Genomic DNA, 13043 nt, shown 5'->3' with positions numbered 1-13043 from the left:
TCAGAAGCTGAAGACCTCACTGGAGGCTTTAATCCTGCATACTGAACTCATACAAAACTGTCTGTTTTTTTGTTGGGTTTTTTTATTCTTCCACAGGGCAAAATCAAACAGAACTGCATGGTTTCTTGCCAGACTAATCAGAACTGACCAATCCCTATTCCTAAAAGATGATATCCTAAAGCTACAAACCACAGTGTGTGTTGTGGTAACACACAACTTAGTGCCCAGTCCTTTCTATAACCATTTGATCCCCACTAACGTGAGGAAAGAATTTTAAAGTGGCCAAAATAACATAACGACCAAACCATGCAATGCAATGTATTTTTTAAAAGGTATTTTGTAATAAAAATAAATATTGATATTCTCTTTTCATATATCTGGATATATTTTCATTTTAGTGCTGTTCTTTTGTTTTGTTTTGTTTTGTTTTGTTTTTGTTTTGTTTTTCAGCTTTGGGTTTATACACAAGATGTGTGGATGTGTTACACCAGTCAGACAAAAATCATTTCACTACAGCTTCATTTTAATGTGCCCACACACATCTTTCCACCCAAACAGATAAAAAAATAGACACACACTTTGAAATCTGTCTTGAAGTCTTGCTTACAGAAAACAATGAGATCTCATTGACAAGCAAAGGCAAATGATTGTGCAGAATGTACATTCTCACACACACCCACACACACACACTCTCTCTTTCTCTCACACACACTCAGGCACACACAAAAACCCAAGGTGCATGTTTAGCCCCTCTCTCTTTACCTACATACTGAAGTCATTTAAAGGAATTATTTGGATGTTAATTAAGATGTTAATCATCCTAATTTACATCTTAATTATCATCTGGATTAAAACAATTTAAATGTCTCTGATTGTACAGTTGCCAAGACAGCTCTTTCTTCACTCCCACTCCTCTGTGGTAAGGTTTGTCAAGAAAAAGACAAAAGACAAAAAAATCACTGAAATATCTCATTCCTGATTTTGGAGCCAGAGTGTGTGCCAATCTGTTCTTTTATTTTTATGTTCCTTGTGTCAGCATATCAACAAAGAGAGTGTTTTTTTCCCCAAAAAACAAATAGTCTCTAAACTTTTCACTCACAGCACATTTAGCTGTTTCTCTTTTTCTTTCTCTTGCTTTTTTAAAATAATAATCCAGGGTCACTTATTCAATTCAGAGTGCTACAAGCATAAAAAATCCCTTTTTCCTCCCAAGACATTAAAAATTTTAAATATACATAATCAATAGAAGTTTATGGTAGTTTCCACTACTGCAGATGTGCGTTATTCACATAAGTGCCTGGCAGCTGTGTCTGACCAGGCTGCAGGTCAGACTTTCCAAGGCCGTTTTCACCTGGTTAAACCATTAAGAGACACAAATGTCATAATGAACCTATAAGAGGAGACAGAGCTTTTCAAATACGACTCTACGTTCACCAGCACTACCAGGATGGGCCCCAGCTAAAGCTATTGATAATGAAGCAAAGAGTCCTGGCTCCCTTTGAGAAAAAAAGTGATGACTTCCTTGTGTACTTTTGTCTTAAAAAAAAAAAGAATAGTTCTTTTTAGAGCAAAACAGGTGTGGTCTAACTTCCAACTTTTTTTTTTTTATTCTCAGGAGAGCAGACGTTAAACTGACTGATCTCCACATGGTCCATATTACCAAGGAGAGAGCCGGAAAATAAGACATTAATTAATGTTAAATTTAAAGTAACCACAAGAGGAAGTCCTTGGGCAGTTTGGTTGAAGTCCATCACATAAATTTCACATAAACCAACCCCAGGATCTACCATGAAAGAAAACAAGAAGAAAATGTGGTGGATGTGAGCTCAGATGCCAACTTAGCTTGTAAGTGCTAGAATAGCCAATCAGTGCTGCTCCACACATGCATTGTACCACAGACTTTGATGTACACCTGGACTCAGTAGTCTGGCATGTGTCCTACTCATTTCAATAGATTGTGTTAAATAATTAGGCTGTCACTAAAGGCTGTTTCATAATAAAAGATGTAGCAGTAAAAAACAAACAAACACACAAAAAACTGCTGTTGGTATAGCGATGTTTATCTTTGTAATCTTTTGATCTAAGGTGTGATGTGTAGCCTGAGCACTTGGTCTGGTCTTTGACAGATCAGCCTAATGAACGTAAGCTCTGAAGTGTGTAATCCACAGGCAGATAACAGTAGTTTAACTAATTAGCTGATTAGCTAATTATCCTTAGTTAATACATGCCACAGTCCAGGGCAGTCATGGACTGGCCATTGTGAACAGCAGGGAGTTGGTGTACCCATGGGCCAAAATGGGCCAGTCCACTGGTGAAAAAAATAAAATAATGTTAATGCCAATGACCAACCCATGGTGATACTTCATATGACATTAGTTTTCCACAGTCTAACCAGCTGGGGCGGTCCTTGTTAGCCAGACCAACCCGTTTGTTTCTCTTATTATAGGGTATGGCTATATGACACATCTTTTGACTCTGAAGTCTCTTGTGAGTTGGTCTTGAGTTGTGTCATCTAAACCAGCTTTGAAAAAACTCTTGGGTTGTGGACTAATTTACAAAACCAATCTGATTTTAGAAAGTTAAAAAAGTACAGAAAAAAGGATGGCACCCAGAAAATAAGAGAAAAGAAAAAGAAATCCAATGAGACTGATGCAGCCACATGTATAGAAATCAAAGTGTTTTGAGAAACCTGTACCAGCAGCAGATTCTGTTAGAGTGAGGGACAGCAGCCAATCACAGAGGACACAGCTGAGCCTGCCACAGGGAGCATCACCCATTCTTTTCCAATATAAAGAATTTCAGTCTCACTATTTGCTGCAGATAATGAGTGGACAGGGTGAATTGCAATATGGTGATGATGTCATTGTTTATTTTTTGACCAATCATGTTCAAGGTTTCTTCAATGGCTTCTTGTGGAATTCCTTTTTCCTGTGCAGAGTTATCCAGTACTTAGTCTTTGATGATGACATCCTAAATGTTCTTCCTGAAGGCACTTTCATTGGGTACATTCACATTTACATGTTGCCAAACATCACAGGTAACGTCATATTCTGTTATCTTACCACCAACAGTAAGTGTTTAGTGTTCACTCAGATGACTTGTGGTTAGAGGACTGCGTTAGTGACTGGGTCTGTGGTAAACTAACATGCTGTGGGCCACTGTTGAGCTGGCAGAGTTCCCAGGATGATCTTATGTTGCAGTCTGTCCCAGCGCTAAGACAACCTACTAATGTGCTAACATTCAACATTCTGAGGGCGAAATCAACGGCTGCTGGTCAGCAGAGTCAGTGAGAGGGTGCCTGGTTCTCTGACATAGAGCTAATGTTTCAGACTTTCTTCGTTTGTCCACTTAGAGTCAAGGATACAGCTTCACGACGTACAAATAATAACAACTCAATCGGGCTTCCTTGAAGATATCTTCCAGAGATGCCATGAGCGGCTATGCTATTTATACCATGTCATATTAATAAATCACTAGTGTTAAAACCGTTTCCCAGTTTGACTGTGGACTCCTCACCCCTCTTCCTATATCTTCTCTTTCAACTTTCCCTTTTCTGCACAAAACTAACAAATATTGAAATCAAACTTGATGAAAAATTACAGGGCTCTCTAAGAAATGACAAATTTTAAATGCAACCTTCAGCAGTGCTTTGACCATATTCCAAAGTACATGTTTCCTATTCTCTCCTGTCTGGTATTGTGATCAGCCTCTGCAAAGCCACTCTTACTCCTGTCCAGGCCAAGTCCACCCCTCCCTCTTCCATCCATCCATCCATCCTCCTCCTCTCTCCCACTTTCCTTTTTTCCCCTCCAAATAGCAATATGCCCTCACTCACAAGGAATGTATTAACCTCTCCAGTCCTTTGCCCTGTCCTACTGTAGCCGATCTCCTCCCTGCTCTTCTCCTCAGCTCCTCTTCATGTTAGAGCTGAGTCATGGGATGACTCTCACCCTAAAAACTTTGACTCTGCTGGCAGCCCCTGAGCCTGACTTTACCTGGTATCAAACTTTTAACCCCTGCCCCTGTGCCACTATGACATATATGAGCAAATGCTGCATTTGAGATGAATGCAGAGCTCATGTATACATTGCAGATCTTTTGTAAAAGGATGGGTGCTTTGTTTTTCATTAAGGAGGATTTTAACGTGTCTTAAGAAACCAGAGCTTCATTGGACCATACAGAGGTATTAGAGAATTCTAGAGCACAGGATAAAATTGGCACTGAGTTACCACTTCTGTTACCAGTTCCTCTTCTTTTCCATTAGCCCATTGTCCTCAGTTGGACCTCAGAGAAGCTGTGCTTAGAGGGGTATGGCATGTTTGCATGTCTGTGTGTGTGTGTGTGAGAGAGAGAGAGAGAGAGAGAGAGAGAGAGAGCACAGGTGAAACAGGTCTTTTCACCATGCTCTAGGACATAGGTAAAAAGCATAGATGAACTGAACGAAGGACCTGACTGAGTTCACCTCGTTATGTCGGTCAGAGGGGAACAGCTGCAGTTAGGTAACAGGATTTCAGAGCCACTGATCCGATTTATTCCCAATCATTAACCTGCTGGGTGGTACTAGGGCTGCAAGACACTGTTTGCACAAATGGGCACACGTCCATGGCCAAGCCTTCACACATACACCTTGAGTATTATGTATGTGGACATACACGCGCACACATACACACACAGTCCTGGAGGCAGTCTTAACCTCCTGAGTGAGTGACATCATGAATGACTTTGTTGTAAAGACGAATGATGCAATGGGAAAATCACAGGCACACGTCTCACTGTTGTCACCTCTATGTTTATATTTGACTGCGTGGCCGTCTGTGCATGTGACTTCCCACTTTGACACTGTTTACTGTACATGCATATTCATCAGGGTTTCCATTTTCAGCCGGCGACTGGAGATAACTCCGACTGAAATACATTTTTTGCCGGCAGATTCAGTAGTCTGCTTTTTTATTTTACATATTAATTCTGTGTGCAAATTTAAATAATTGGGCAACCGAACCATGTCATTTTATTCTATCCTATTCCCAAATAGCCTAAGCAGAGACAACCATCACTACATGTGAATATGTCGGTCGTAAATGTAGAGTCGTATGGGCAGGGGGCACAAGCGTGTGATGACGCTGTAATGAGCTGAGCACGCTGAAGAGAGCGTCAAGGTTCCATGTGGAAGAGTGGGAGTACAAATTAGTTACGTCAATAACAGTTACATGATCTACTTCTGTTCAAAAATCAGTTTAGGTTTTTGTTGTGTTATATTTGATCACGTACATAGTAATATACATGACAATTCTGGTTCTATCCACAACGTAATTGAGAGACTTATAGGCACTAATAATTATGCGGCATATCTTTTGTTTTCAGTGCATTACTTTATTTGATAGATAATGGGTAGAGCCCAATATTGCATTTTGCCATTTCTCTGAGAGGTTCATTTAAAAATGGAAACCCTGCTCATGTTGTCATGGCTACAGTAATATGACTCCATTGACAGTCTCTTCCAGCCGCTCATATCCCATGACCCCTAGATGACCATTTGAAAAATGAACACATACATATTTGGAATAATGTGTCTTCATTCAGATTCCGTAGGACAGAGCATTTGTTAACAGTAAAATCAGTTTAGGCAGATGATATTCTTGAAGTATAAAATACTTTTGTTTGCACCATTCTCTCCTCTGCTAGCTTTGGGAGCAATTTCTTACGTCTTCATTTAACAAATATTATACAGCCTGCTCAAGGATGAATACATCCTTATGCTGAAAGAAAAAATAAAACCCATAATATCAAAAGCACAGATCTCACAGAAGCAATACATTTACTCATAAAAGCATTGTGAGAGATGACATCACTCTTTATGACATCACGTCCTGGCAGCCACTCAGAGAAGCCGCTGACAATAGCTCTGATTGACCTGGACAGCAGCAGCGGTCCTCTCATAGGTCAGCAGATTTTGTCCAAACACACCTGGACCAGCACACCCGGCCACCTGCCATCCAGGTGTAAGGATACTGGCACTGGGAAGGCTTGATATGTCCAAACTGACACTCATGGTTGTTTTAACCAGAGTGTGATGTCAGCGGTGGGGCAGGCATGTGCAAACACAGGCTCTTTCATAACTGGGTTAAATAAAAAGGGAGCACGCACACACGCACACACACACATCTGTCACTGATGTAAAATACTCCTCCTTACTGATGAATCAGCAGTAAGTGATTTACACTTGACAGTGACAGGCAGCCTCTGATTTTACAGGTTGAGCTTTAGCCCACAGTCCAATTGCCACTGATTCAGAGACTTTTAAACACACACACACACACACACACACACACACACAAAGGCCACATCAACACACAAGACCTTAAACAGAGCCTTCTCGATCTATCAGAGATCCATTAATCTGTGACTTGTGACATCAACCAAGAAGGTTGCTCCCAAAACAAACATTATACTTGTGCTGAGGGAAAAGAAGCTTTTGCTATGGACATGTAGCCTGAGTAAGTAACCTCACCCCATCAAAAGCACCTGCTTCATCAGCTTCTCTGTGTTTAGTCATCTGTGACCATGCCAAAGTTCATCTTCTATTTCCTTCATCTGGATCATCCTCCTGTTCTCCCCTTTAATATATTCTCCTCTTGTATCCCTCTATCCAGTAAGCCAACAATGTGTTGTCTTTGTGTTGACGAATATACATTTTTTTTGTTTTGCTCAATTCTGAAGAATCGTGTAGGGTCTTTGTGAAATCTCAATAATTGTTCCACGTGAGTATGTGTTGAAGTACAACAACAAACAAAAAAGAAAGTAAAACAAACAAACAAACAAACAAACAAATCATGCACGGGTCAAACTGCAAACACAAATAAAATGCTGATCATGACACTTTTTTTTCTTTTCCCCCAGCAACTTTCTCTCAGTCTAGAAATGAAAAACCATATTCAGCACACATACAAAAAAAAGGAAAAAAGGAAAATGCTCATAAATTTAAATGTAAAATGGTACAACATAAGAAGCTAAAAAAAAATTCTCAAACTAACCTAAAACGACCAAGAAAACAGAAAAAAGAAGAAAAGAAAAGGGATGAATCACAAGTTGTGACTTTGTTGTCATTTCCTCTCTTGACTGAGGTGAGAATTATTGTAAGGGAGATGGCTGGCCCTGCTCTGTACTGGACGCCTTTGCCCTGTCAAACGAAAGAGGAGAAGCCAGCAATGGGGGCGCGGGAGCCAGGGGCCAGGCTGCTCGGGGGGCGGTAAAGCGTGTTGTGTTGACTGGGTGGGTTGGAGCTCTGCTGGCAGGGAGTGGGAGTCCGGCTGCCTTTTGGCCTGAACAGGCTGCCCTGGTTCTGGGTCTGACCCTGGCTTTGGGGGGTAGAGGAGTTAAGCTGTGGGGGCAGAGGTGGTAGGGGTGGAAGTGGAGGAGGCGCACAGTGCTCGGGGTCCCCAGACTCGGATTCCGTGTAGCTGTACGCCTGCACCCGCGAGATCCCCTTCTGCTGCCGACGCCAGGAGTTGTAGTAGGTGGGGTCGCTGATGTAGTGGTTGACGAAGGAGTGGGTTTTCTGTCGGTTTGGATCCATCTCATATTCACTGTCACTTCCCTGAAATGAGGAACATGGAGAACAATAGTTAGACGTATTCTCAAATTTGAGACTACCCATGTTTAACTTCACCCCTGTGCCTGTACATCCATAATTTGAGACTACCCATGTTTAACTTCACCCCTGTGCCTGTACATCCATAATTTGAGACTACCCACGTTTAACTTCATCCCTGGGCCTGTACATCCATAATTTTGCATGTCAGCACTGCTAGCGATGATGCACATGCAAAAAAAACCCTTTACTAAACCCATCCCCAGTGTGATGCAGAGAGAGAGACATTTGTCCTCGGAGTAAGATTCCAAAGAATCCATAGAACATTCAACAAGCACATCACATCCACCTGTCACATTCCCACGAGCACAGTATAAACTGTCTGTAAGACTCCTCAGAAACGCCCAGATCATGCAACTAGTAAACCACACAGGAGCAGTCAGTGAGAATAGAGCCATGACTGCTACCAAATCACGGTTCTAGAGCTAACATCCAAAATGAACAGCCGTCACACAAACACACAAACTACTCTATCTGGAGGGACAGAATGGACGAGGGACGAAAAGGGTTCTGCTGTAGACCTAGGGGAGAACAGGAAGAGAAAAGGAGGACAGGAGCAGGCAGTGGAGAGGTTTCCTGCCCATAAACACAGAGTCAGTATGCTACGTGTCCTCACCCAATGAAGTGGAAGAACATAGAGGCCCCCGGGTTTATAGGAGAACACAAGCGCCTCCTAGGGGTGAACAGAGACATGTGGTTTTAGGAACCTCATGACAGAAGAGCCTGACCAAAGTTTTAGTGACACACACTGGAAAATGCTGTGAGTCATGTTTACTAATGCTGTGATTCAAAGAAATTCCCCTTTATTCCACGTCATGGTGATCTACCAAGCTTGTCATGCAGCCCACTCTGGTTTCACAGGAGGTCAAAAAGAGTGTGCTTTGTGTAATTTAAGGAAGTTGTTCACACAAGGATTGCCCTGTAAGCAAACATCACAATAAGGCTGTAGATTAATTACCCTCAGTATCACGCTCTTGGAATTCTGTGACAATTAAATGATAGAAAACAAGACTTCCAACATAGGGACAAGGTTAGTACAATTTTAGGCAGTGGGGTACAGGTGGGTTCTGAAAGGGTGGGTTTTCAGTTTCCTGCGGAAGATGGCAAGAGATTCTGCAGTCCTGACTGAGTGAGGAAGGTCATTCCACCACCATGGAGCAATGGCAGAGAAAAGGCGTGGTTGAGAAGAGCGGCTGCCGGGTTCCCGAAGTGAGGGGACCACCAGCTGACCAGAGGTGGTAGAGCGGAGAGTTGTGGCTGGGATGTAAGGAGTTATCAGAGACTGAAGGTAGGATGCGGCGGAGCCTCTTGTGGCCTGGTAAGCCAGCACAAGTGTCTTGAACTGGATGTGGGCTGCTACCAGAAGCCAGTGGAGTGCAGTGAGAAGTGGAGTGACATGAGAGTGTTTTGGGAAGTTGAATACCAGGCGTGCAGCAGCATTCTGAACAAGCTGAAGCGGCCTGATGGTGCAGGCCGGCAGGCCAGCCAGTAAGGCATTGCAGTAGTTGAGGTGAGAGATGACAAGTGCTTGGACCAAGAGCTGGGTCGCTTGCTGTGTGAGGAAGGGGCGGATCCTCCTGATGTTGCAGCGGGAGAATCTACAGGAGCGAGTGATTGCCGCGATGTGGCTAGAGTAGTTCAGCTGATCATCAAGGGTCACGCCAAGGTTTTTTCTGTCAGACTCCTTTTTTCCTCTGTCTGTCTTCACTCTGATCATTCCCTCCATTCTTAATCTCACCAGGAATTTGGGAATTTCCATGGTTGGTGTTTAAAAGCCCTGACTCTCCATTCATCTCATTCCTAAACAGCCTGGTCATTGTTCCTTAGTTTGATCAAACTCTGTCAGTCTAACCAACGACAAACCAAAAACAGCCTCTTTCTCTTCTCTGCATGCTGCCTCTTCTTTGTCACCAGCAGGCCAGTAACAGACACGTGTGCATGGTTGCTTTCTCTGAGACCGGCTGCTGGAGGAGAAAAATACCTGCATGCTACAGTAGTGATAGTTGCCAACGAAACACTTGAAACAATGACAGAAAACACAGGGGTAAAAGGGGCCTTTTCTTTTCTGGGCTTCTGCTGTTTTTGGCAGCATGAAAGGGTACTGCTGATTACTTTGAGTGGTTCAAGGCCCCCCCCCAACCGTAGAGCTGGCACGAAGTCTGTTGGCAGATCGCTCCAGTGTCTTTCTAGTGTAACATACATCCATATGTGACACACATGCGGGAGCTCAAATTCCACAGTGCACCGTCTCCCCCCATCAGACCTCCAATCAGGAACTGCAGCTTTAGAGCCAAAACTCCTACAACGCTTTATTTTTTTAAACTCCTTTAATGCTTTTTTTTAAAACTACTATAAAGCTTTTTTTTTAAACTCCTATAACACATTTTATCTTTTTGAACTCCTACAATGCTTTATTTTTTAACTCATACGGCACTTTTTTTTTTAAACTCATATAACGCTTTTTTTTTAAAAATGCGTGTCAGAAGAATTTAGGAAAGTCAGAGGAGATGTGGAGAGGTTTAAATTATGGAAAAAAGTTCTCTGCTCCACCATTTCTCAGAAAGAACCCCCCTCCCTTCGCTTTCTGTTCCCATGCAGTGAATTAAAAACAGACATGGAGTAATATACGGGCTGTAGCTATACCTAAAACTGTCACTTTAGACAGCAGGTGACTGCAAAAAGCAGGACAAAAACCAAAGGGTTTGCTTATTTGGTTTGAGTACTGCAGCATCCCATCACACAATAACTGCCTGGATGACTAGAATAATGACAGCGTAGGTGGAAGGCAGTGTTCTGACTCGGTGCTGGTCTCTGAGAGCCAGTTGAATGAGGCTCTTACTGAGGTTTCAGTGAAGGACATTCCAATCATACCAGTAATTACAACAATACAACAAGAAGCAAACAAACCTCTCCGCTCAGCACTTCCCTCGTAACCTCATGCAAAAGACGCATGCTGTGCCTGCGTGCGTGCGTGTGTGTGTGTGTGGTCGAGAGCGAGGATTATGATAGGGGAAGGCGGTGACAGGCCAAGCTGTCAGACACACCACTCATTCAAGGTCATTCATAGATCTCTCGGTGGCCAATTCATCATCTCTCCTTCTACAATCAACTTAGAAGCACCATGCAGAGCAGTGTCCTGTCAAACAGACAGGGAGAGACAGTGACTAGACTGTATTAATTCCATATATTTGTGCTGATGATGTGAAATAAATGACATGCTTATGTTAAACTCAATGACACATTATGAAGTTCCATAAAACTTTTATGCCTGTCTGTGTCGTGCTCACAGAAAGTCTCTTGTCAGACACTGAAAATCGGTTAAACTGAACTCGGCTGAAACTGCGACAGAGACTTGACCTAAAATGATGAGCTCTGAGGACTTCTCTCTCTATATGTGCCACAGGCCAGAACAGACAGCCTCCACACACAGCCAGTGTCAAGTCTAATTCATTTTCACGCATCATGAACTAGTTTTCAAGTTATGCAAGATTTCAAAGTGTTTTTTTCCCCCTCATCTTCACACAAAGCAGTAGCAAAACCAACATAGCAGTAACACTGGACAAGGAGTAGCTTGTTACAGTAATATTGTTTTCAGTCAGCCCTAAAAAGAAGATAGGATATGAAGTCTCTCAGTGTCTAAAGCTTGAGATGAACACACACGTTGCCTATGGGAGGGGCAGGGTGTCTGTGATAGCTTCTGTGAGAGGCACATATTTGTTTCACCACATTTGGGAATGTGATTGGCCCCTTTTTTAATACCCATACCCCCATGTTACATGGATCCACTGTATGCTGAGTATGTTAGGCCTAAGTCCTGATCCCACGACCCATGATGTGAAGAGATCAGACTTTGTTGTGCATTGCACTGACAATACAGCCAGAGATAAAGATGAGCATGTTTGTTGAAAACACAGGGATAAAAGGAGAGGCACTCAGATTTAGCCTTTATCGAATAACAAACAGAAGTTAGAAGAGTGAGTCTGAGGCAGAGATGGTGGACTTGGTGTGATTTCCAATCTGTGCTCTGACTGTCAAACCAAAATCCATTATACACATAGTCCAGGATTTAGGTTTCACGGCTGGTCCCTCCAGGTTCCACAACAACTACCCATCCCCCATTCATACAGAGAGAGAGAGTAAAGAGAGAGAGCGAGAGAGAGAGAGAGAGAGAGAGAGAGAGAGAGAGAGAGAGAAAGAGACAGACGCTGCCCTATTGTCCCAGAGATATGGATTATCTAAAGAGGAGGGGGGTGTAGCATTCCACCGTTATATTGTTCTAACGAAAACAGCGGGAACCCCAGTCAGACACTACTCTGAGAGACAGAGAGACAGAGAATGAGAGAGAGGGAGAGAGAAAAAGAAACGGAGAGCGAGAGAGAGAAAGAGAGAGAGGGAGAGAGAGAGAGGGAGAGGGGGGGTGGGGTGGGGGAATATACAGAGTAGAGGGGGCAGAAAGGCAGCACACATTTATGAAAATGTACAGAAACACTGACACACCGATTTAAACACATGTAAACACAGCTCACATACGTCTTAATCTGCGATGTTTTAATGTACGTTGAGTGAATGATATGGCTCTCATTTAGACCATTAACCTCAAGTGTTTTTCCATCTAATTTAAGTCCTGACTGGTGAACATGTGACAGCCTGTCCTCTTGGCGCTCTCTGTATGTATGAGTGTCCATTTGTACGTCTGTATGTTTGTATGGGGGCATTGTACAGAGTTGTGTGTGTGTCTTTAAGCTTCTGTTTAAAGTCATCTGACAACACAGGAATGAAACAATCACATTAACCTCAGATTATACCACAGACGACCATTCAGCATAATCTGAGAGACTACAGCATTCAGTATCAGAATAGGCTGACTAACACACGCACACACACACACACACGCACACAAACAGACTGTGACAGCTGTCACTTGGATTTAGCATGAGTGTGTGTTTTTCCTCTGTGTGACATTATCTGTCAAATTGTTTGCTCCTCCTGTCTAACTGAGTGTGTGTGTGTGCGTGTGTGTATGTGTGTGCTCGTGCATGTGTGTGTGTTTTAAATATGTAGGACAATCACATTATCAGGCTTGTCCAGTCAGGTGATGTCATAAATGCGGTCCCAAACTGCAACAAAATGAAAAAAATACAGGAAACATTTTTCTTTTTCTTCCATTGGCACCACTTCTCTATTAATGAATCAATAATCACTAATCCTTTTGAACAGAACTGCTGTGAAAATGGAACCAACAGCTATAATTTGATGTATTTGCTAAAGATTCTTCAGTACAGTCTGTATTGAGACAATGACTGGTCCCAAACATCACAGTTCTCTGTTTAGACACAGCCCCAAGCCTAAAATGACAAGAGTATGGAAATCATCTCATCATCTCAACTCATCTAAA

General features: G+C 42.6%; 1 protein-coding gene across 1 annotated transcript in view; it reads right to left on the bottom strand.

The window, feature by feature from the left end:
* Nucleotides 1-7180: 7180 nt before the first annotated feature.
* Nucleotides 7181-13043, bottom strand: part of sdk2b (sidekick cell adhesion molecule 2b) — an 83414-nt gene continuing 77551 nt past the window's right edge. The window contains exon 44 of the mRNA XM_030774276.1: nt 7181-7594. Within this exon, the coding sequence (XP_030630136.1) occupies nt 7181-7594 (414 nt within the window). The remainder of the gene's footprint in view (nt 7595-13043) is intronic.

Source organism: Chanos chanos, chromosome 5 (assembly GCF_902362185.1).
Source record: "Chanos chanos chromosome 5, fChaCha1.1, whole genome shotgun sequence".
NCBI lineage: Eukaryota > Metazoa > Chordata > Actinopteri > Gonorynchiformes > Chanidae > Chanos > Chanos chanos.
The sequence above is the reverse complement of the archived record's forward strand: the minus strand, read 5'-3'. Positions and strand labels throughout refer to the sequence as shown.